Here is a 24,945-nt window from a genome sequence, read left to right on the forward strand (position 1 = left end):
GGAGGGGTGTGTGTGTGTGTGTGTGTGGGGGGGGTATCCTACCTTGCCAACATACTGATAGTCGGTCCCTGTGTACTCCTCTAAGAGAAAGAACTGATTCCACATCCAGCTTCTTTTGGAACGATGAAGCTCTTCCTTGCTGTTTCTAGATGTATCCAACACTTTGGGGTGGTCCAGGAAGCCGTTAGTCCTTTTGGAAAGTGGAGTGGGGGAACTTTGGTGGGGGTGGCCAAGCCAGACAAGGAGCCAGAAGCAATGGTAAGTTCTCATGGTGGCAGCCCAAAGCGAGCGACGGTCTCTTTCTTCACCTAAACGCAAACTTGGTTCTTTTGCACCCAAACCAATCTCATTCCTTTTGTCTTCCTCGCCTTGATGTTCTATGCTTGGGTCTCCGTAGAGCTCTGAAAACGGGAAAAACAGAAAGAAAAGAAATGCCAATTTATCAAGAGTTGGCAGAGCTACTTAGCATTCATTGTAATAGCAACAATGACAAAAAGGCAGACACAATTGCAACCCTCCCCCCCCCAATAATCCTATTTGGCTTTCCGTTCTTGAACATGACAAGTGTCCCTCTACATAAAGTGAATGCAGTATCTACCAGGAGTGGGAGGAATAACAGCAATTCTCTTTCAGGGTTTTTTTTGCTCTTTTATTCCACTTAAAAAAGTACTCGTTTGGGCAACTTGTATTTTAAAAGATGCTATAATATTTAATGTAATCCAAAATGTCCCTTCTAATTCCACCCCCCTTTCTGTCTGCATCCTGAGCAGAATATTACTGCTGTAATCTTAAAATGGGTAATGGGCAGAGCAAGACCCCGCCTGGCTCCAGATGCTGTTTTTTGGGGACGGGGGCTTCCGGTGTTCATGCGGCTTCCGGTGTTCATGTGGGCGATTCCTCTCCTTATGTCAAAAGCAATTGTGGTCGGGAACACTGGCATTTTTTGTAGTGGGAATCATGGAGTGCCCATCAACAATGATAGGATTCTCAAAAATGTATGTCTGTGGAAGTGTAAACCCCACCGCCTGTGCACCTTTTGTGTCTTTCTTGTGTGGGCACACACAATATCCGCATTCTCTTCTACTGTTTTTATTAACATGATTACAGGCACTGATTATTATTACAGGCACTGCTTTTATTCAGGAAATAAAGGGTACGTTAAATCAGGGGTAGTCAGCCTGTGGTCCTGCAGATGTTCATGGACTACAATTCCCATGAGACCCCGCCAGCAAATGCTGGTGGGGTCTCATGGGAATTGTAGTCCATGAACATCTGGAGGACCACAGGTTGACTACCACTGCGTTAAATGAAGAGGAGCACTCCGGCAGAAGCTATGTGCCTTTCAGTCTGTAAAGACGAAAGACACAAGGAAGCCGTTATTGTCCAGCGAGGTACTTCCTCTTCTTAGGACCTTAAAGCAGGGGTAGTCAACCTGTGGTCCTCCAGATGTCCATGGACTACAATTCCCATGAGCCCCATGGGCTCATGGGAATTGTAGTCCATGGACATCTGGAGGACCACAGGTTGACTACCCCTGCCTTAAAGCAAACCACTGGACATATTTAGCCTCACTCTTTTCAATGATCTGCCGCCATCAATGAGTGGTCATTTCCTTTTTGTTGTACGTGGAGAGTCATCCTCCCACTTTTTGCATTGTCTCTGCAACAAGAACAAATCTTAGCCCGCCAGTACCCGGTGAGGGAGGGAAAGCAGTGTGGTATCGCCCAATCTCATCAGATCTGGGAAGCTGAGCAGGGTTGGCACTTGGGAGATCACCAAGGAAGACTCTGTAAAGGAAGGCAATGGCCAACCACCACAGCTTCCCACTTGCCCTGAAAGCCCCTTGATTCGGATGCCATCAATTGGCTGCAATGTGATAGCACTTTACACACAGAAACTCGCAGTGGGCAAACAAACTTCTTCCACCCTACCCCCCAAACAGTTTTTGTAATATGATGCCTCTAAAGGTAAAGGTAAAGGTATCCCCTGTGCAAGCACCGGGTCATGTCTGACCCTTGGGGTGACGCCCTCCAGCGTTTTCATGGCAGACTCAATATGGGGTGGTTTGCCAGTGCCTTCCCCAGTCATGACCGTTCACCCCCCAGAAAGCTGGGTACTCATTTTACCGACCTCGGAAGGATGGAAGGCTGAGTCAACCTTGAGCCGGCTGCTGGGATTGAACTCCCAGCCTCATGGACAGACAGCTTCAGACAGCATTTCTGCTGCCTTACCACTCTGCACCACAAGAGGCTCTTATAATGCCCCTATCTGTGTATAATTTAAATGAACTCTCAACAACTAGTCTCTCTTTCAGCCTCAAGTCCTCAGATACTGTTTCATGTGTGCATTGGTTGCATGTGCCCAGTGTGTGCCTTAGCAGTCTCCATTTCTAATTCTACTCACCCTGTTGGAAGCAATAAAATGTCCTGTTATTGAAGCTAACAAAGATACCCTTGTGCCGGCTAGGGTTCATGGTTCATGGCTGTCCTCCTCCCCTGACCTACGGTGTTCCTGCAGTGACACTGCACGCCTCTGTCAGCTCTGCGGAGCCATGGAGCTGGCCATGGTTTTCCCACACCCCCAACTTGGTGGGAGAGTGGCATGCCACTCCCCTGCCATTGTGCGGTGGGGGCCCCATGGGAATTGTAGTCCATGGACATCTGGAGGGCCGCATTTTGGCCATCCCGGATCTAAACTGAAAATGCCTGGGACCGAGCCTGGGGGCTTCTGAACATAACATAGATGTTCTGCCTCTCAGCCACGGTCTCTCCCCAACCATGGGGAAACATTTATAGTTGACCCCACATTAAGTTTTCGGGCACGAGTATCATTCTGACTGATAAGTCAATCTCACATGGCAGCTGAAGAACTCACTACGAGCCCCCGTTGAAGAATTACGTCCGTCTTCACTCTTAGAAATATGTTTCATAAGTTACAAGTTACGTTTCTTTTTTTATGGGAAGTGATGTTTAGTGGCAATGTTTTCTAAAAAAAACCCCCTCAGCATTGTGTTATGAAATTAATTTGTCATCAGAAGGGGGGAAAAAAATAAAGAAAACACAACTGAGCTCCTTCAGACCAAAATGAAGAGAAAGTAACGTAATAGGACAATTCTTCTAGCACTACGCAGTACAAAAGCCTACAAACTGTAGCCTCTTTTCCTTGACGTCTTTGTTGTGTTAATTCTTGCTCAACAGAACGAAATGCAAAAGGCGTCTTTTGATTCTGACACACCAAGAGAGTATCCTTCAAGCCGAAGCATGAAGAATAAATGTATTAAACTCTTTTTTCACATTAATGAGACTTCCGTGGGAAAAAAAAGAGAGAAAGAAACACAATACTTCTATAATTGGAGGGAACCGCAAGTAGTTTGGCTAAGGATAAAATTAATCCATAAATCTCTCACGGTGTGCTGCAAGTAGAAGGTAGCGAACAGGAATGCATTAAGATGTTTTCTCAGACCAATGGTTCACCTTGGTCCTTATTACGGCCCTCGACCAATACAATCGCAAACACCATGCAATCACAGCCATATCAATCTGCAACCTAAAAATACACACTAGATAAGAAAATGTGCTTCATCATATTTGTCTTTGCAATAAAAGTAAAAAGAGAGGGGGGGGGAAACGTGAGTTGAGATTAAAAATTTCATTTTATCTCCATCTCAGTCACCGTGTGTTGATTTTCTAAGCTTACAGATCTGGGCACGAAATCTGGCTACCAGATGCGTCATCTGGTGGGTTTTATCCGACAGAAGATACCTGAGCCTGCCAAGGTCACTATTGATTCTCCAGAATCTGGAGGCCTTCCACATCACTCACTTGTCCTGCTACCCAGTTCTTCTACCTGGAGAGCCCACAGACTGAACGTGGGACCTTTCAGGTGCAAAGCAATTTTACTGACAGACCGTTTATGCACTGCCCTAGCTCCCATGCAGGAGCACAAATCGGGGGAGGATGAGGTGCACCAGGCCAGATGCTCCCCCATGTGGGTGCAGGGTGGGGCAACCTGCCACGACTAAAACTTCAGCCTGCAGCCCAGCATGAACTCTCCAGTGCGTAAACGGTCACACTGAACCATGGCCCCATGGGCACTCAAAGACGATGGGTATCAAATAGTTCCAAATGACTCTGGTCAGCCCTGATTCAGACATAGGCATACACTTAAGAAACCCTGTGCATCTCGTCCAGCCGTTTCTTCAGGCTTCAAGAAACGCCAGAAGGGGTGGTATTGTGTGGAATATGGTTGGGAAGTACAGCTCCATTCATGTCCACCTGGGGCCGCTCCCCTTCCCACCCCCTCCAGGCTCATCACTGGCCATTTTGGGCGGGAGGTGGGTCAGCATGATCATAGATGATCATATAATCCAATAATATTTAATGAATCTTAAAATATATAATCATAGAATCATAGAGTTGGAAGGGGCCATACAGGCCATGTAGTCCAACCCCCTGCTCAACGCTGGATCAGCCCTAAGCATCCTAAAGCATCCAAGAAAAGTGTGTATCCAACCTTTGCTTGAAGACTGCCAGTGAGGGGGAGCTCACCACCTCCTTAGGCAGCCTATTCCACTGCTGAACTAAAAAATTCATTAACTCTTACTCTTTCAGGAAACTCTTCCAGGGCCATCAAGAAACGCCAGGCCTGATCTAGTCAGCTTTCCTTTATCAAATCATTTAACTCCTAGCCAAAAGTATACCTCTGCTCTGCTAACGGTTAATTCTGGGAATAGTACGGAAGTAAATACTGTTAGGGAATCTCCTCTTCCATTGCAAATGCTTTATTAAAGCGTAAGCACCATGTTCTTAATACAGACTAAATCCACAAAACATTATACCGTCCATCCATCATTTTTTTAAACCTTTATAAGATGAAAGGCGAACAATTACTTGAGTCCATAAAAGTTTTTTATCCCAAAAGTAAGCAGGGCCCAGGCAAGGAGCCCCTCCTGAGAACCTCTTCCTCATTCAACTTCCCGTATTTATAGGCTTTGAAAATAATCTGCTAACACCGACTAATTGTCCCACTCGATAAGGACACACGTTCTTGGGCTAACCACAACTTAAAACACCATGCAAAGTTATCTATATTTGAAATGTCTCCTTAGAATATATTTCAAAGTTAGTTCACATTTGCTACTTTTTATCTTAATGGTTTATCTCAGGGGTAGTCAAACTGCGGCCCTCCAGATGTTCATGGACTACAATTCCCAGAAGCCCCTGCCAGCATTCGCTGGCAGGGGCTTCTGGGAATTGTAGTCCATGGACATCTGGAGGGCCGCAGTTTGACTACCCCTGGTTTATCTCAATGAAGTCTATACAGAAACAGTGATTACACATTTCTCATACATATGAATATATTTTGGCTCTCGATCAACACTTTGAACCATGTCTTTGTTTCTGTGAAGCTGGACATTCTTCTGATTTTCAGATCCTTCTGCATCTGAGCCTCAATAAATGGTTTCAATTCAGAAAAGGTTAGATGGCTTGTCATCTCAACTACTATGTCTTCTTACTGCTCTTCAAGGCTAGACCCCCATCTTGGCATGCTTCATGAAGATCTTATGCCAAGTGAGATGCCAGTGAACATTGGCGGGGGCTCATGGGAATTGCAGTCCATGGACATCTGCAGGGCCACAGTTTGACTACTCCTGGTTTAGATCTATTATTACAGATGTGGTAAGCTGCCCTGAGCCCTTGGGAAATGGCAACATATACATGCAATAAATAGACAGACAGACAGACAGATGGACAGACAGATAGATAGATAATACAGTATGCAAAATGCCCCAGTACTGGGTACCAGTTGGCCCACTATAGCCAATGGGCACAAGACACTGCAAAAATAACTGTTGAGAAGTATCGAACGGAGAAGGTCATACAAGGAAACAGCAGCTTGGGCTGCACAATGCTACCAAGGGGCTCTGGGTTCATTCACCTGTCACCAGGTTCCATCCCCTCTTCCGCTCGATGCTGTTTGATAGCTGCCATTGAAACCTGCCTGGAGCGCTTGAGGTAGAACTACTGGCCTTGCAAAGCATTTGAAACTTTCCTTTTGGCCGCCAGCCTTTCAAACACACACACACACACACACACACACACACACACACACACACACACACACGGCAGCATGCTTCAGAGGCCAGCATAAAGAGCGCGGCCGCCAAGCATGAATTCCACAGGTGAGTTAATTAGTGCCAGGATCGTTTGCAGGGCTGGCAGGCTGCCACTGGAGTAGCATGCTTGTCGTCTGCCGTTTGCTCGGAGTGCACATGCAAAGTGACTGATGACGGGCTAGTTCTCGCTCCCTGCGTACGGCTCCTCCTTATTGGCGAGGAAGGGTCTGTGGGCACAGAGCAGAACAGAGGAGCTAAACTCTTATCCTGCTGTTAGGGCATGCTGGATGTCTCACGAGGGCCCGGGAGGGGAGGGGAGGGGGGCAGAACTCACCCCCCATCTCAAAGCATTGCCTTCTTGTCTTTTCTTTCCATTACCCCTGTAGATTAAGTTCACAGTGAGCCATTACTCCTGTGCTGGATTCCTTCAGCCAGGACGGGATGACTATTTAAAGCAGGGGTAGTCAAACTGCGGCCCTCCAGATGTCCATGGACTACAATTCCCAGGAGCCCCTGCCAGCGTTCGCTGGCAGGGGCTCCTGGGAATTGTAGTCCATGGACATCTGGAGGGCCGCAGTTTGACTACCCCTGCTTTAAAGGAACAGCTCTCAAAATATCAATTGCCAGGAGAAAAAATCACTCCGGGGGGAGGGGGGAGGCTTTTTCCGCACATGAAATTCACTGTTTTTCACAGCTCTGATGCCACACGGGAGTCTTCACGCCTGCCCTGCTTGAACGATGGCTTGTGGATGCTATCGCAGCTGTTAAACAAAGCTTCTTAATGTCTCCCCAGCTGCAATGTGCTACAGATCGCCACAGCAGGGGCCCTAATCCGGAAGGATGTTGCCTAACTCATCTTCCTCGTGGTGACAAGCCTCTTGTCGGAGCCACCTGGAGCCCGAGTGTGAAAGGCACGCATCCAAGCAGGAGTAGGGTATGAGTAAGGGCTCGCGCATGGAGGACATGCCTAAGGTCAGTCCCATAGGGCTGATCTCTCTAGTTCTAGAAATTGACATAACTCTGATGAGTTCTGTAAACGTTTCAAACTGCCGTCATTTTGTGTCTCGGGTGAAAAGCGGGGAAAGAGGGCTAAACCAGTCGTCCCCAACCTTTTTATCACCGGGGACCGGTCAATGCTTGACAACATTACTGAGGCCCGGGGGGGGGGGGGGTTGGCTTTTGCTGAGGGACATCACTGCCACCTGAGCCCCTGCTCCAATCGCTTTCCCGCCGGCACCCCTGACTTCCCGCCACCAGCAGCAGCTGTGCAGTGCCATGCCGAGGGGGAGCCCCAGCCATGGCGAACGCTGGAGAGCACCAAAGGTGAGCCAGCGGCAGAGTGGCAGGGCAGCCCCTGAGGCAGTAGCCAGGAAGAAGGATGAGGAGGATCCGCAGCCCGGTACTGACTGATCTACGGACCGGGACCGGTCCCCGGACTGGGGGTTGGGGACCATTGGGCTAAACCAAGGATGGAGCAAAAGGGGGAAAAGAGTGTTCCAGTGGGCAAAGAATTGGTTTATTCAGATGCACTGCTCCTGCACCTGCAGTGGCAGTGGGGACAACTTGACGCGATTATACAGATCCCCCCTGAACAAGCACATCCGATTATAATGCAGAGGGGCAACATAGCTGAATGGAACAACTATTCCCCCCCCTGTTTTGTTTGTCTTTTGAAGAGTGAGTCATAGACCAGCAACAAACACAACTGCGCATTTTGTAAGGCAAGTAAATTAATCAGAGGGAAAGGAAGGCAGGTCACCTGGAACATCTGGCATCTGCCCAAATCCCCTCTTCGGCATGACGATTAATTGTACAAGAACTCTGTTCTCTTTGCCTCTGGCGAGCTGAGCGCAGTGACCTAAGGTGCCATTCACCCATAGCAATGCCGCCCAGCAGGCTGCTTTGCTCCTGAATTCTCAGGAACCCAAAATGATCCTCCTGAATCTTCTGATGGATCCCCTTCCCATTTAGTAAAGCCACCCAACACAGCAGGGAGAAACTGACCTCCTCAGTCGATCTTTTTGCCTTCTCCCCCAGATTTCCGACTCTTCCAACCTCTTAAAACGGTTGCTGTGGTAGGCCACTGTTGGTCAGAGGGAATCTGACAACCCTACTTAAGAGTAAGAGCAATAGAGCATGCTCTGGGACATGAACTGATGTGCGTAAGATCCAAGAGTGTTGCTGTGTTGGTCTGAAGTAGCACACCAAAAATAGACTCCAATAGCACCTTAAAGACCAACAAAGATTTATTCAAGGTGTGAGCTTTCGAGTGCATGCACTCGAAAGCTCACGCCTTGAATAAATCCTTGTTGGTCTTAAAGGTGCTATTGGAGTCTATTTTTGTAATGTACGTAAGGTCCTTGACAGTGTCCCAGTTTAAATGTTGTACCGAGCTTAAACTCCCCCCCCCTCCCCATATGGGTAAAACTGTTCCTTATATAAATCAGGCTTCTCACAAAAGTGCTGTTTCTCAAAATCTTTGCAAGACGAACTTGATACACACTTTTCTTGGATGCTTTAGGATACTTTGGGCTGATCCTGCGTTGAGCAGGGGGTTGGACTAGATGGCCTGTATGGCCCTTTCCAACTCTATGATTCTACGATTCTACGATTCTATGATTCTATGATCTGCAGCACAATGGGGAAAGAGAATTATGAGAAGTAACAGGGGAAAGGACTTGTAACAGTCCTTTAGGCTGCCTAGGTTTTGAGTGCCCCTAGAACAGCCTTTCTCAACTTTTTTACTGTTGAGGAACCCTTGAAACATTCTCCAGGCTTTGAGAAACCCCAGCAGTGGTGCAATCATTCAGAATATGGTTGGAAAGCAGAGCTGTGGACACGCCCACCCAGGGGCCCCTCCCCTTCCCACCCCCTCCCGGACCATCATTGGCCATCTTGGGAGGGGGCGGGTGAGTCAACATGACCATATATTTAAAAATAATTAACTCCCACCCATTCGGGAAACCCTTCCAGGGCTGTCTAGAAACCCTGTTGGAGAAAGCCTGCCCTAGGAAAATGGCTGCTTCGGAGGGTGAACGCTATGGAATTATTCCCGGCAGGGTTCCTTCCCTTTCCCCAACCTTGTCCTTTTCCGGCTCCGCCTCCAGACATTTCTCAGCCCCAGCGTTGGAGGAGAACTAAGGGAATACGGCATGCTGCACGATATTTCTAAATGAGCCGGCTGCATGTGCTAATAAACTTAAAATGGAGAAGAGAGTACGGGAGGTGAGGGGGGTAATAGCTAAGCCGAGAAATGAGCATCAACAAGGAAAGTCTGCTTAGGAGAATCGTTTGAATGATTTCTGTTTTACTTGCAGATGATATACAGCACTGCAGCGCCGTGTATAATGAACTTGGTTTAAAATAGGGAAAGAACAGCTCTTAGATGGCTTTCAAATTATGCCTCTTACAGGCAGTTATGGTGAGAGCTGCCCTCCATTCTCCTGGATTGTGAATTAGCTTTTAGACTTCTTCATCGGTACTTTCCCGGAAACATCCCTTTCTAAATAATAGCCGCGCACAAAGAAAATGCTATTGAACAATAGGGAGAAAGGACAATTTGGAAAAAAGAAACACCCCCATCCTTTTCAATGGAAGGGCTGGGGAACAGTCTCATTATGTCCATCCCTCTGTCACAATTTCAGATTACTAGCTCCACTGAGAGTGGAATCGGCCGTTGAGGGAAAACGCCTCCTTCAGAAGGATAAGTAGATTGTCAAAATGGAGTGTAATTATTTCCAAAATGCCAGTTCGTATTTCTTTCCTTTCTTTTTTTAAACTTTACTCAATAAGATCACCCAACCAGGGGAAAAAAAGAATGAAGCAGTCAAAATAAAGATATATTCTTAAAATGACGATTATAGGCACAGGTTGTTGGCAGACAGGAGCATGGAGGAGAACATGCTGTTGATTTGCAACTCCCCTTCCCTGAGATGCTGCAGGCATGAGATGAGCAGTTGTAGTTTGCCGCTGCCAGCCTCTACTTAGCAGCCCTCTTCTTCCTTGGAGGTCTCCCGTCCGAGTACTAATCAATGTTAATCCTGCTTAACCTGAGAGCCAGTTTGGTGTAGTGGTTAGGACTGCGGACTTCTAATCTGGTGAGCCGGATATGATTCTGTACTCCCCCACATGCAGCCAGCTGGGTGACCTTGGGCTCACCATGGTACTGATAAAGCTGTTCTGACTGAGCAGTGATATCAGGGCTCTCTCAGCCTCACCCACCTCACAGGGTGTCTGTTGTGGGGACAGAAAAGGGAAGGCGATTGTAAGCCGCTTTGAGCCTCCTTCGGGTAGAGAAACGTGGCATATAAGAACCAACTTTTCTTTTTCTTTAGTAATCTCAGGGCTCTCTCAGCCTCACCTCCCTCACAGGGTATCTGTTCTGGGGAGAGGGAAGGGAAGGTGACTGTAAGCCGCTTTGAGCCTCCTTGGGGTAGAGAAAAGCAGCATATAAGAACCAACTCTTCTTCTTCTATCTCCCAAGTCCTGGGAAGCTTGGTCCATCCTATATCTACATAGGGGTGAAAATGATTGGTAAGTAAATACATTTGAAAATTAGCATGATCCAGGACTAACTACATCCTTGACAAGGAAGTTCTAAATTTTTGTTAGCCAAGGTAACAGCAATACAAATCAGATCAAATTAAATCAAATATATTTAATACAGCACGGTGGCCAGATAAAACGGATAGCAAAGTACACTGCACAGCAGAAATTACATAACCTGGGAACAGATACAAAATTTAAAAATATTTAAAGTTGCAAGATTAACAGGTACATTATAAAAAATTGCACAGTAAAATTCCTCTAAAACACCCTTCAATTAAACTTAAGTTGTCTTTCCCGTGTGCTAAGCACATGAGTACAAAATTTGGCAACCTGCTTAATAATATGGACCTCACTATTCCACAGGAGAATAGTGTGGTCCATATTATAACTTTTCCTTTGTTTGAGCTAAACAGCAATACATTATTTCTGCTCTGCATAAACTTAAGAGGAAGCTTTGTTCAGAGGTTAAGCAAACATAGGATGCTTTTACACATGCTGAATAATGCAATTTGGGTCCACTTCAGCTACCATGTGCAGGTGGATTTTGCCATTTCACACAATAAGTGCTTTGAAAGCGGATTGGAAGTGCATTAGTGTGTGTGAAAGTACCTGTGTAGGTATAACAGCCATCCCACACAACAATGTGCTTGCACCGGTAAGTCTACAGGTTGTCCCGCCCATCACACTGTGGCTTGTTTTCCCCTTTCGTGTGCAGCTGCTGGGATTTCCCACATGAAACTGAAAACCTCTTACTCTTGTGCTTCTACCTCTGTGTTCATTCCTTCATTCCCTGTGCATCTCAACCCTGATGCTGGTCTTTCCTCTTTCATGCAAGGAAGGGGAAAAAATCATGCAAAAGAGGAACATACAAGAAAGGTTGACTATTGAATAGAGGGGTGATTACGAACTGAATCCAAATTCAAGAGGGTTTAGTCTTGGCTACGGCTTTCCAAGCTGAGCAAGTTTGTATCTCAACACCTTCCCTTCAAAATATTTGCAACCATATATGCGCATAAGCCTTTAATTCCTTGTCCTATGGGAGGGCCCTGCAGTTGCTTGGCCAACAGACCCTTCCAGCAACTGGGGAAATTTGCATTTGTATAACAAGGCAGATTGGAAGGATTGCCAATTCCAAGTTGGGGAATACCAGGAGATTTGGGTGGGGCTCAGGAAAGGCAGGTCTTAGATAGGGGATAGATAGATTTGCCAGCTCCAGGTTGGGAAATGCATGGAGACTTTGGGAGTGGAGTCAGGAGTAGGTGGGATTTGGAGCAGAAAGGGGCCTCAGTGTATAATGCTCTGGGATGCTCCTCCGCACTCCAGTGGAGTATAATGCTCCTCCAAAGCATCCATTTTATCCAGGGGAACTGATCTCTTTAGTCTGGAGATGTAATTCCGGGGATTCCCCAGGGCCCACCTGGGGACTGGCATCTCTAGGAATAGACCACAACAGAGTATAATTCCATAGAATCCACTTGCCAAAGCAGTGATCTCTTCCAGGGGAACTGATCTCAGTAGTTTGGAGAGCAGTGGAAATATTTCCAGGCCCCACTGTGGGGCCAGCAACTCTACTGTGTGATGTTATCTCTTTTGAGAATGATGCGCCCTACTTGTAATTCCTGGGATACAGAAGACCTGGTTGCGGAAGGTAGATTTTGAGATCCAATGAATTGCTTTAGGCCAGGGGTAGTGAACCTGTGGTCCTCCAGATGTTCATGGGCTACAATTCCCATGAGCCCCTGCCAGCATCATGGGAATTGTAGTCCATGACCATCTGGAGGACCACAGGTTGACTACCCCTGATATAGGCCATTTCAAGAGTCTTGTTTTAGGAAGCCAGATGTTCAGAACAAGACATGGGCCCCTCCTCCCTCCCTAGGCCTAGATGAATGTCCCCCTGCTCTAATGTAACTAAAAACCAACTAATCCACAGTCTTCTCTTAATTAATTCATTTTTCAATAGTAATGCATCAGTTGTGGGATTTTGGGTAGATTGAGTAGATGAGGGAAGGGGCATGGTATATCAACAGTTATAGATATTACATATGGCCTTCATACATACATTCACATTCTAAATCAGGGGTAGTCAAACTGCGGCCCTCCAGATGTCCATAGACTACAATTCCCAGGAGCCCCCTGCCAGCATTCGCTGGCAGGGGGCTCCTGGGAATTGTAGTCCATGGACATCTGGAGGGCCGCAGTTTGACTACCCCTGTTCTAAATGATAACTGGAAGTCATTTAGGGTTACAGCCAACCAATGGAAGACTGGGTGACATCAGATCTCTAAGATCTGGTGGAAACTCTATGGTGAAACTGGTGATTCCTAGAGAGTGCTGATATTGGCCTGACAGTCATTTGTTTGCTTAACTTTCTTGGAGCAATGCCAGAAAGTGGAACTCTTGGCAGGGGTTCAGTAACCCTAAAATCATTCAAGTTCTTTAAACTCATCTAAAGAGAGAGGCCTTGCCATAGATTTGTTACTTGTTTTTAGGTCTTGTGCCTCTGTTTTGTAGTGCCTTCAAACACATCTCATTTAGGATAAAACAAGAAACCTTTGTATACATTTCAAACTTTTTATCATTTAGAACTTTTAGGGAGAAAAAGGTTAGGAGCAGCGTCCTTTGAACAAGTCCTATCTGAAGTGAAATAACAGGCAATTGAAGGTCCTGGTTTGTTATCAAGTTCTGGTGAGTGTGGCTACTTCTTCACACACTGTGGGATTTTGAGGGAGGGAAAAGGGGAGATATGTAATAATGGGATCATTCTTTGATTTGGGGAACTAATTTGATGTGCTTTCCACTAGAGCCAACTTAGACTCCGAGTCCTGAATTATACTTCTAAACTGTTCTAATTCTGTAGATAATTGCGTACTTACCTTACAGAGGCCCTGCAATGAGTCAGTAATTAGTGTTTATTCAGCTCTTTGAAGGCATGCTTGAGGCTTAATTCATTTTCTTTGGATTACATGAAGATTAATCATCAGACTGGAGTTCCAAGATAGCAGAAGGTCTCTCCTATCCTTTTTAAAGTGTATGTGTATATGCACACAGACACGCAAGCACATGCACACACACACACACACATCTCTTCTGAGAACTAAGCACCATTTCAGAATATCAAGCAGTGGCCTTTCACGTCACCTACTGCCTGATCTTTGAAAAAAAATTAAAAACCTGGAGATGCTGGGTGCTGAATGTGAGGTCTTCTACATGCAAAACAGATTCTCTACCACTGAGCCATGGCTTGAAGTCCAATGAATCTGAAATTAAGAATAAGTCCGGCCTTAACAAGGAAGTATGAGGGCTGGACTCTAAATTTTGAAATTCCTGGAGAATTTGGGGCACAGCTTGGGGAGTAGGGATGCCAGCCTCCAGGTGGGACCTGGGGATCCCCTGGAATGATAGCTGATCTCCAGAGATCAGTTCCTGGAGACAATGTCCGTTTGGGAGGGTGCAGTCTTGGGCACTGTAACCCGAGGGACAGGCCTGCAAAATGAAGCTCTTCCACCAGGCATTCGGCTGGGGCCAGGCCACCACAAACATCTAAGAACCTCCCTTTCCCCTATTTTTGTAATACCTGGGATGTGGCGAGTAATGTGGAGGAATAATATGGTGAGTAATGCAACAGGGCCTGGGAGCAAAGGATGATGATTGTGGTTTTAGATGGTTTAGGCCAGGGGTATTCAAACTGCGGCCCTCCAGATGTCCATGGACTACAATTCCCAGGAGCCCCTGCCAGCAAATGCTGGCAGGGGCTCCTGGGAATTGTAGTCCATGGACATCTGGAGGGCCGCAGTTTGACTACCCCTGGTTTAGGCGATAACTGTGTTTTTATTAAATGTTGGTTTTAAATAGTCATATTTATTATTTATTTATTTATTTATTTATTTGGATCTTTATACTGCCCTTCCCTACAGCTCTATATTTAATTTATTTATTGTTTTGATTTATTGCCCGCCACTCCCATAACTGGCTCGTGGCGGGTTACAATTGTCCGTGTTAAAAGCCCCATTAAAACCCCATTAAAGCAATTCCAGACATCCATCCATATACAAACAGGCTTCTAAAACATTTAAAAACCATGGCGGTCTAGAACCCACTAACCATCTGCCCCAACAAAATCTAGTACAGGAGTAGGAGGGTGTGCATATCACATAGCAGGTGCTTACGCTCTTAACACTGGGGGGCCCATCAGATCTTCCTCGCCACACCAGCCTCAACCGTAGACCTGGTGGAAGAGCTCCGTTTTGCACCCCAAGATGGCTGGGCCGTAAATTTATAGGATGGCTGTCCTATAAATTCAATACTAAATAAATCATTTCCCAAGATGGAGCTGGCAATGCTGCCCGCCCAACCAGTGTACTCCTAATGGGTGCAGAGGGAATCCTAGAGTCCCAATTGTCCTGAGCAGGCCAGATGCTTGGAAGCTAAGCAGGGTCGACTGCGGTGAGTACGTGGATGGGAGCCAACCCAGGAAGACAAAGGTGGTTATGCAGAAGAAGGCAATGGCCAAATCACCTCTGCTCATCTCTTGCCTTGAACATTCCATGATTAGGTTCATCAGAATTGGATGTCGCTTTGTTATGATTGATAACATACTGTTCTCTTCACCTGCTGCTGCACTCTAATATGAATATTCCAAAACTTGTCCACATTAATACTTTAAAAGTTTAATGTTGATCTCTCTCTCTCTCTCTCTCTCTCTCTCTCTCTCTCTTTCTCTCAATTGTTTTTGTATACTGCTCTAAGGCAGGAGCCATTCACATTGATACGATACAATACGATAACATTTATTGTGTATAGCCAAAGGCCATTACAAAACATAATTAAAAACAATATGGTACAAATTCGAATAAAACAGTATAGGTTATAGGAGGCTGCATTTTTACAGGTCTAAAATATCGGGGACTTTTAGGATATACTGGATAGATGAAGAGTAATGTAAGAGAACTCAAGGGTTAAAATAAGCACTGCAGACTGAGGCTAGCAGCAAGTTTAAGAACCATAGATCCACTTAAATGTAGCGGTGGTTACCAAATGGGAAGAGATCTGCATTTGTGCCCAGTATATAATTTGGTAGAGAAATCGTATCAGGTTTATTGGTGAGGGGGATGAAAATGAGACAGATAACTGACGTGTGCACTTTTTTCCTTTCTCAGTGGGATGCACAGAAGAACGGGTGGGGTGGAGGGAGAGTTGACAACCTAATTATTGTTCCAGATCCCATCAGCCTTTTCATAATTCTTTTTTTTTTCTAAAACATGATTTCTTTTCTCTAAAAATGGTTTCCTGGCATTTGAAATGACTGTGCCTTTTGTTGAATGGAAGAATTAGAAATTACAGTCACGTGTTTGTAGCCAGGATGAGTTTGGAGAGGCTTCCAAAGAGGGTCTCTAGATTCTAAATGCTCCATCCTCTTTTCAGGATCTCTGGCACGAGAGAGAGGGGAGGGAGCCTGTGCAAACACTCATGGGCCGAAATTCTCCTCAGGGTATCACCAAGAGCCTTGACTTGAGGAATAAAAGAGCAAATAAAATAATTAAGGGGTTTGGAGCACCTTCCCCAAAACAAAGAGGCTGGATCTTAACTCTTCCAGCCTGACAGAAAACACAGGTTGAGTCTGGGCAGCTGTAACACATGGAGAAAGGGCCTTGGACTTCCCCCTTGCCCTGGTTTTGTTTAGAGCTATGAGGGAGAAGCCTAGTATCTTTCTACTGAGCTTCAGGCTACTGAGTGGCCCCTTCCTTTAGCTTGCAAAACACAATAGAAGATTAACAGAGTGGGAAGGGGCCATCCAGGCCATCTTGTCCAACCCCCTGATCAAACCCCCCCTCATGAGTGCGATTTGTGGTCGAAATTATGGCCAGTGTCAGACAGGGAGCTGTATTGTGCTTGGGAACTTTAAAGACTTTAAAGAACTTTAAAGACACTAGCAGTAGGGAACTTTGTTTTATTGTTAATCACTTCTGTGGAGGGACTTTAGCCAGAGAAGCCTTGCTCGTTCATTGCATTCCCCATCTAAGGAAAAAAAAGATGGCGATCGCATCTCCGGAAGCTCAGGGGCGAGAGTGAGTGAGGGAGGGACATTCTTTCTACCGCTACATTGAGAACGCACATGTCTTTTTCGGATGTGTTGCAGATTGTTCTCAAGAGTCTAGCGTTTTTTTTTACGGGGAATCCACTTTTCCCGATTTCCCGAAAAGCGCTACAACAAAGCGATTTTTGCGGGAGTGTTGTAGGAGTGTTGCAAATTGTGTATGACGTCATGCGGAACATTGAATTAGTAGCGTTTACCAAAGGTAAGACTTCTGCTATATTTAAGTCGTGCGGAATGGCCCTGGTTTTCCTCTTCTCTTGTGGATGTCTGGCTTATTCTTTATCCTGTCACAGGTCTGTAAGGGGAAGGGTGGAATTAGCGACAATTGCCCCTGTTCATGCTTGGGAATGATCAGCAGGATCTAGCCCAACCTGGACTCCAGTCCAATTAGTCAAGTATTGAATAGCCATGTCCAACTTCAATATCTTTCAGCTAAGTTACCACACAAATCTCCTTTAAAGGTACAGAACCCCATGGAGGCAACTCCAGGATAGGTGTAGGCTACGGGGTCCCCCGTGGCTACCAGTGGGGGATACAAAACGAAAATAAAACAATTCTTTGTTCTAGGTCTTGTGGGACAGTGAAACAACAGAAAAGGAGAATGAGCATCTCTGTGTACATTTGGGAACTTGTTTAAAAGAACTGTGAGACATTAACTAGCAAGATCCTTCCCTTCTCCAAGAAACACTGGGGGTACAGCTGCATTGACAGGAGCCAAAAGGAAAAGATCCTGTAGCTTTTTATCTTTTAAAAGTAGCCTTGTTATAATCCGTCAGTGCTCACATTTTCATCAGGATAATGTTACTACTAATGTTCTACCTCCCTTTTTAGGGAAGGTCACCAACAGAATGGGTGTGGAAATGCTCCCCTCCACCCACTCAGACTTGGTGCCCTGGGGCTGAAATAAATAAATAAATGGAGCAAAGAATAAATTTCCCTTTCTTCCCCTCCCCTCCCCCTTAAGCTAGCTTTTAAACCTTTAATTTATAGGATTGATCTTTTGTTTCCTCCACAAAAACCGCATTAAAGTATAATGAGAAAATCTTTAGAAGAAAGGCTTGGGCGAATTGTGTGGCTGCCAGCGTATTACTCTTGGCAATTGTAATTCCTCCTCTCTCCCCCCACCTCTGCCCCTTTACTTGCTGGTATGGAATTGATTCCATATACATTTCTTGGGTTTTTGCATTCCTGTAATTAGAGTCATGCTATATATGCAAATTCTTCAAGCCCAATGGCATGCAAAATTCAATGGAGCCATAATGTGGGCAATCAAACCAAAAATCAAAAACATCCACATTGTAATACAGTCGCTCATGTGGATCATTTTGCTAAAAGGGAAATGTACCTGGCTGAGGCATTTTATGATGAGCAACAAAGATTATTTTAAATTCAGCTTTAAGATCCTGCAGAACAAATTATAGTTCCTCTTGCCTGGCATAAGAACCTAAAATGAGCCCTGCTGGATCAGGCCAATGGTCCTTCTAGTCCAGCCTCCTGTCTCACACAGTGGCCAACCAGTTCCTCTAGTGGGCCAACAACAGAGCAGAGAGGCCGAGGCCTTCATAAGAACATCAGAAGAGCCCTGCTGGGACAGACCAGTGGCCAACGACAGGGCATGGAGGCTGAGGCCTTCAGGAGAACATCAGAAGAGCCCTACTGGATCAGACCAATGGTCCCTCTAGTCCAGCCTCCTGTCTCACACAATGGCCAACCAGTTCCTTTGGTGGGCCAACAAGAGTAGAGAGGCCGAGGCCTTCATAAGAACATCAGAAGAGCCCTGCTGGGTCAGACCAGTGAGGGCCCATCCAGTCCGCCCTCCTGTCTTATACAGTGGCCAACCAGTTCCTCTGGAGTAGGCTTTGCTGGCAGGGGCTCATGGGAATTGTAGTCCATGGACATCTGGAGGACCACAGGTTGACTACCCCTGCTCTGGAGGACCAACAAAAGGGCAGAGAGGGTGAGGCCTTCCCTCGATCTTGCCTCTTGGCTGTAGGATTCAGAGAATTAGTGTCTTTGAATGTGGAAGTTCCCCTCAGTCATGATGGCTAGTAGCCACTGAAAGACATCCTCCATGAATCTACCTCATACCCTTTGAAAGCGGTTTAGTCCTGTGGCCATCACTACATCTCCTGGCAGTGTATTCTGCGTTTTAATCACTCTCTGTGTAAAGTAGTAGTCTTTCCTTTTCTCTATCCTGAACCCACTCTCCATCAGCTTCATTCATAAGTGTTTGTTTGCCCCCTTCCCTCCCATCCCCATTTCACTCCCCTGCACAAGGTGACGCTAGTAGATCTTGTAAAGCAGTAGTTATTTGTCTCCATTTTCCAGATACACGATCTGCTGATCCATTTGCATAAGAGTGAACCAAAACACTGATCTCAGTTGCTCCAGATAAGCAGAAATAGATCTCGGGAAGCAGATCTTCTTTGTACGACAGAGAAACTGGCTGAGATTCTCTGCTTTACTTGATGCTTCACTTCAGCCCATTCTCTCCAGCTGCCTGCATTTCTTATTCCAGAAGCAGGGCACTCTAATTGCACACTAATTTTGGAACACCTTCCGTTCACAAGAAGTCCTTTTGTCCAGCTTTTATGAGCAGTAAGTCTTTAAGCTCGACTTCAGATTCTGTGCCTCCTGTATGCACACTTCTTTTTGCTCTGTTGTATTGATTCTACAACTACAGTTTTGTAAAATGCACTTTTCTAAATTGGGGTGGGAATGTCACTAGTGTCATTTGGGGCTGGTGTCCCAAAGTTTGTGGGTTTTTTTTAAAAAAAATGTACACATTTGTCCTGTTGCTACGGTGCAGTAACATCCAGCAAATATCTTCCATTAAAATTCTGGTCCAGTTTTGGCACATGCATTTTAGCATCAGTTTTTTAAAAATATTTTTTCTCGGAGGCTAATTTTATTTTCTGATTGAAAGAGCATGACCAAAAAAATTAAAGATTTAGGAACAGATGACAAATGTTTGTTCAGTAAAGCTTATCTGCTTTGCATCTTCAATACAACACTGCCATAACGAATACAAGCTTTCCATGACAGATTTTAACTAATACAGTTCTTTCTAATAGGGTTCATTTCATTGCAATAAAGGCACATGGTTATTGGAACCAACTTCCCACTGTGTGTGTGTGTGGGGGGGGGATACACTTTCATTTCTCTGGTGAATTGTACCCAAGATCCTCACAGCTGAAAGTGCATGGCTATATTTGAACAATATTGAATCATAGAATAATAGAATCATAGAGTTGGAAGGGGCCACACAGGCCATCTAGTCCAACCCCCTGCTCTACGCAGGATTAGCCCTAAGCATCCTAAAGCATCCAAGAAAAGTGTGTATCCAACCTTTGCTTGAAGACTGCCAGTGAGGGGGAGCTCACCACCTCCTTAGGCAGCCTATTCCACTGATGAACTACGCTGACTGTGAAAAATGAAAAAAAAATTCCTGATATTTCTGCAAAGACAGCATATTGAGATTCTTCTCAACCAGGAAACATTTTGAAACCATAGAATTTAGCTTCCATTTGCCAGTTTGTCATGCCGAGGAGAAAATGGATCATGTGACCAAAGAACACAAAACGGAAAGTAAATAATTAACTGTCCATTTGTACGTTATTGCAGACTCTGCCCACCACTGGACAATTGACTAGGTAGAATAAGAGAAGCAGTTTTTCCTCGTCACTAGCGGAAATTACACCAGGCCAAAGATATTAAGCCGCCATGTTCCAAGGAGAGACTAAAGAAAATGTCTTTAACTCTTCCATCTTTAATAATTTCTCCAAACACATCTTCATGCAAGGCAGTTACATTACTTGTTATAAACACCCTCATGGTCAATTTTCTGGTTTGTTCAACCATTCTTCACACTTATTATTTTCATGTTGGACGAGAGGGGGAACGAAGGCATTACTTGCCTGGTGGGAGTTCTTTAGTGCACACCCCACCTGGAAACAGCCTTTTGACCTCTTCATCTGACAGGCCTGGAATTACCATTACTTCATCCCCAGGCTTCCAGTCAACTGAGGTGACAACTTTCTTTGTGGCTGTTCGCTGCAGGGAGCCAATGACTCTTAGAATCTCATCAAAGTTTCTTCCAGTGGACACTGGATAGAAAGTCTGAGCTTCTTGTAGGGAACAAAGATGAATACAACACAAGCAGTCACAGAGATGCTGCCTTTATCTCTCTCATCGGGATCCAGCAAGCTTGAAGGCTGCAATTATTAGAATGGGGAACTTCTCTATGGGCTTATCATTATTGTAGGCATTGATGTCCTTGCTCCAAGAGAGATGTCATCTATGGAGAGGGCTATCGTTTTAAGGTTACTTTAGGCAAATTCGGATGCCAGCTCTGCTGCTCAGACAAGCTCAGTGGTTCAGACTGGAGTGAAGTCCCATGGATGAGTTTCCATGGAGTGAAGTCTCATGGTTGAGTTTCCATGAAGTCCCATGGATGAGTGAAGTCTCCAATGAGTTTCCCAGGAACTTGTGAAAGCAGATCCAGCCCTGGGTGGCCTCTGCTTCAAAGCTGAGCACTTCATCCCCCCCAGCAGGAAGCTTGGCATGATACCAGTGCTGACAAAATGCAAACCCATTGCTCATTTTAGCGTTAGTTTATTGAATGAAAGGGAACACAAAGAAATATAGGCCAAGGAGGGGAAGCCTGGTGCTGAAACTGACAAGACAATTTTTGACCCCTGTTCTCCATACTAACAAAAAGTAGGGGATTCTCTGCTATTGGCCACTGTGGAAAATGGGAAAGAGTCACACAATCTCATAATATGAGGGAACATGTTGAGTGTACAGAAAATATGGCAACAGTGAAGTATGGAAAGCAGTAATCATTGACAATGTGTGTGTGTGTGCACATGCCTGTGTGAAGTCAGCTGTAACTCCACCATACTTTCAGAACTGGAAACATACAAAGCTGGATGAGCTATCCAGTTCAGCCCCTCACCTTCTCAGGGGCTTTCAAAACTCACTCCTGACAGGTGTTCATCCAATCTCTTTGCAAAGGGCTCTATCTGTTGGTTCTGGAGGGATTTTAAGACTTGTGCCATTAGGTTGAAAAAAAAGGGATCTTTTTGCTGATGCCCTAGCCCAGGTGCTCAGTAATGCTAATTTCTTGCCTTCCCTTGCAAATGTGTATGGTTTTCTCTATGAGATTCTCTGATTTGATTCTACATTCTGGTTGTGATCTTGAGAGTATTTAAAAGTGTCTCCTATGCCAACTGCACTCTTTTATCCACATGGATCAACCCCAAGTGATTCTTAAGTTCAACACTTTGCAGAAGGTCCATATAGCTCAGCCAGCATTTTAAAGTTAAGCTTCCAGAGACTGCCAAAATGTTTCCCTACCAACTTTGTTCACTAAAGCATTAAAGGGAAAAATGTTTTCAAAGCTTTGGCCTTTCCATTCCAGTGTATCCCTTTTTACATCTCATGCAAATTTCATTCTGCTCTAACAATTCCCTTCCTTTATTCTGTTTGCATTTGTTTGCAATATATTTTTTGCACAGGGAACACTGCTGTTTGCCTCCTCTTCAATCCCCCTTTCATGTCAACTAAACCTTGCACAGCTCCTTTTAATTTCTCCCCATCATTTTTTTTTACTCCAGTGATCCAAGACTAGTGATAGTGTCATAATCAATGGAGGTTTTACACGAATAAAGGGGGAACAATATAAATGTGGGGGGGGGGGAGTGACCTTTAAGGGACAGAAAAAGTGTCCCAGGGAATCTATGTACTTTTGATTTACCTTCAAAACAAGTGAAACAAGGAAAACCTTGTCACAAAAGCACTCTCAGAAAACTTGGGGAAACAGCAAGCAGAAAATGAACTGAGTGCTGAGAGGGAGGAAAATTAATGCAGAATAAAAAAGAAAACCCAGGAGACCTGCATGGTGAAAGCAAGAAAAAACACCTGTGCATAATAGGCATTGTTAACTGTTTACTGCTTTCCCCTTTATTTCTACTGATGATTGCTGTTCTTTTTGATCATGAGAATGCTTTTAGGATCAGTGTTCTTTAAATTTGGGAAGGTAGACATGTCAGTCTGAAGTGGCAGAATAAAGTTGGGGTCCAGGTGTACCTTTAAGACCAACAACAACCTTTCATCTGCCAAACATATTTACTGTGCTGTATACTAATCTGGTGCTCACCCTCTACTTATATTTGTGGAATGGTAACTTCCATTTCAGTGTATCTGAAGAAGTGGGTAAACACCCAAAATCTTATACCTTGAACAAAACTTTATTTTGTTCATGAAGTTAATGTTTTATCCTGCATTGTGGGATGGTTGAGCAGAAAAGATAAAAATGCAGAAAACAAATGGTTAAATCATGATATAAAGGGAGGCTACTTGAAAAAAAAAATGTCCCCATGGGCAGCTAGGATAAGACAGCATAGAAGGGGGTTTGTAGGGTTTCCAGCTCTAGTTTGGAGATTTGGGGGTTGAAGCCTAGAGAGTGTGAGGTTTGGGGAGGGCCAGGACTCAGTAAGTTAGAATGCCATACAGCCTACCATGCAAAACAGACATTTTCTCAAGGGGAACTGATGGGAAAGAGTCACACAATCTCATAATATGGGGAAATAGTTGAAATTAGCAGGGTCTCCAGGTGCAACCTGAAGGTTAGCAACCCTAGGGCAGGGGTAGTCAGCCTGTGGTCCTCCATATGTCCATGGACTACAATTCCCATGAGCCCCTGCCAGCATTTGATGGCAGGGGCTCATGGGAATTGTAGTCCATGGACATCTGGAGGACCACAGGCTGACTACCCCTGCCCTAGGGGTTTGCCAAGGAACTTTCAAAAACATAACATCTATGTGGGTTATTTTTTCCACAGGGAACATGACATACTACAACTGTAAATGGATAATATTATCCAGTCTGATACATCAAGACTTCAGAATAAAACACCTGCCTTCAGTTTGTGGTCTCCTGTTGCTCATGATGGAACTGCAACTATTTGTGTATTGTTATACAGGACAGAACTGTATCATGAAAAGAATGAAGGTGAAGGTATCCCCTGTGCAAGCACTGGGTCATGTCTGACCCTTGGAGTGTCGCCCTCTAGCATTTTCATGGCAGACTCAATATGGGGTGGTTTGCCAGTGCCTTCCCCAGTCATTACCATTTACCCCCCAGCAAGCTGAGTACTCATTTTACCGACCTCGGAAGGATGGAAGGCTGAGTCAACCTTGAGCCGGCTGCTGGGATTGAACTCCCAGCCTCATGGGCAGAAAGCTTCAGATAGCATGTCGCTGCCTTACCACTCTGCGCCACAAGAGGCTCATATGAAAAGAATACAACAGCCTTTTGTTCAGTTCCCTGGGTTGAATCCATCCAGGTTTTTCCCTGCATGCCAGCCAATTCTCCTTTTTACAGTGCCCATTCCGCATAGCTTTTGTCCACACGGGTCCCATGATACCCTGAGTTGCCATTTTGGGTTGTCAGAAGGGACCCCCTTTCCCATAATGTAGGACATCACTTGGGCTGCCACCAGAATGCTGTGTGCTTTTATGTGCCTGCTCCACACAATCGCCTGCCGTTTCTAGTGCCCATCCCACAACAATCTATATTCCTAAATATGAGGAATCAGAAGACAGGGGCAGATTTCAATGAGGTCCGAACATGCAAATGAGAACAAGATGCAATTCAATAAGGAGAAGTGCAGAGTTCTACATCTGGGTCACAAAAATGAGAAGCAGGCCTACTGGATGGGAGAGATCATGGGGTACTTTAAGCTAAATCTGAATAGACAGTGTGATCTGGCGGTAGAGAAGGCAAATGCAGTCTTGCGCTGTATCAACAGTGGCATCTACGGTTGTCCACTCCAGCACGTTCGGCTGCTTCGGTGATCACTGACACCCAAAGTGGCCAGCGCTGCAGCATGGAGGGGAGGGGGGGCACTGGCCCTGCACAAGCCGGTGCTGCCGGTGATGTCCCTCCCCTCCGCACTGTGGTGCTGTCCGCTTTGGGCTTTGGTGATCGCCGAAACGCACAACCCTAATCAACATTGCAAGATGTCATAGCCCCTCTATATACCACATCAATCAGACTATACCTGGAGTCATGTGTGCAGTTCTGGAGGCCTCATCCAGAAAGGACGTGGACAAAACTCAGAGGGTTCAGAGGAGAACAATGAGGATAATCTGGGGCCTGGGGACTAAGCCCCATGAGGAAA

The 24,945-nt window shown here is 45.4% G+C and overlaps 1 protein-coding gene and 1 pseudogene across 2 annotated transcripts in view; both read right to left on the reverse strand.

Moving 5' to 3' along the window:
• The window catches only part of CDH6 (cadherin 6), a 202,843-nt gene that overhangs the window by 101,776 nt on the left and 76,122 nt on the right, over positions 1-24,945 (reverse strand). For both annotated transcript variants that reach the window (XM_077353451.1, XM_077353450.1), the window contains exon 2: positions 43-401. In XM_077353451.1, coding sequence (XP_077209566.1) covers positions 43-270 — 228 coding nt within the window. In that variant the 5' untranslated portion in view covers positions 271-401. The remainder of the gene's footprint in view (positions 1-42; positions 402-24,945) is intronic.
• On the reverse strand, positions 20,670-21,394 carry LOC143844311 (peroxiredoxin-6-like; annotated as a pseudogene).

The sequence above is a fragment of the Paroedura picta genome, chromosome 9, assembly GCF_049243985.1.
Source record: "Paroedura picta isolate Pp20150507F chromosome 9, Ppicta_v3.0, whole genome shotgun sequence".
In the NCBI taxonomy this organism is placed as follows: domain Eukaryota; kingdom Metazoa; phylum Chordata; class Lepidosauria; order Squamata; family Gekkonidae; genus Paroedura; species Paroedura picta.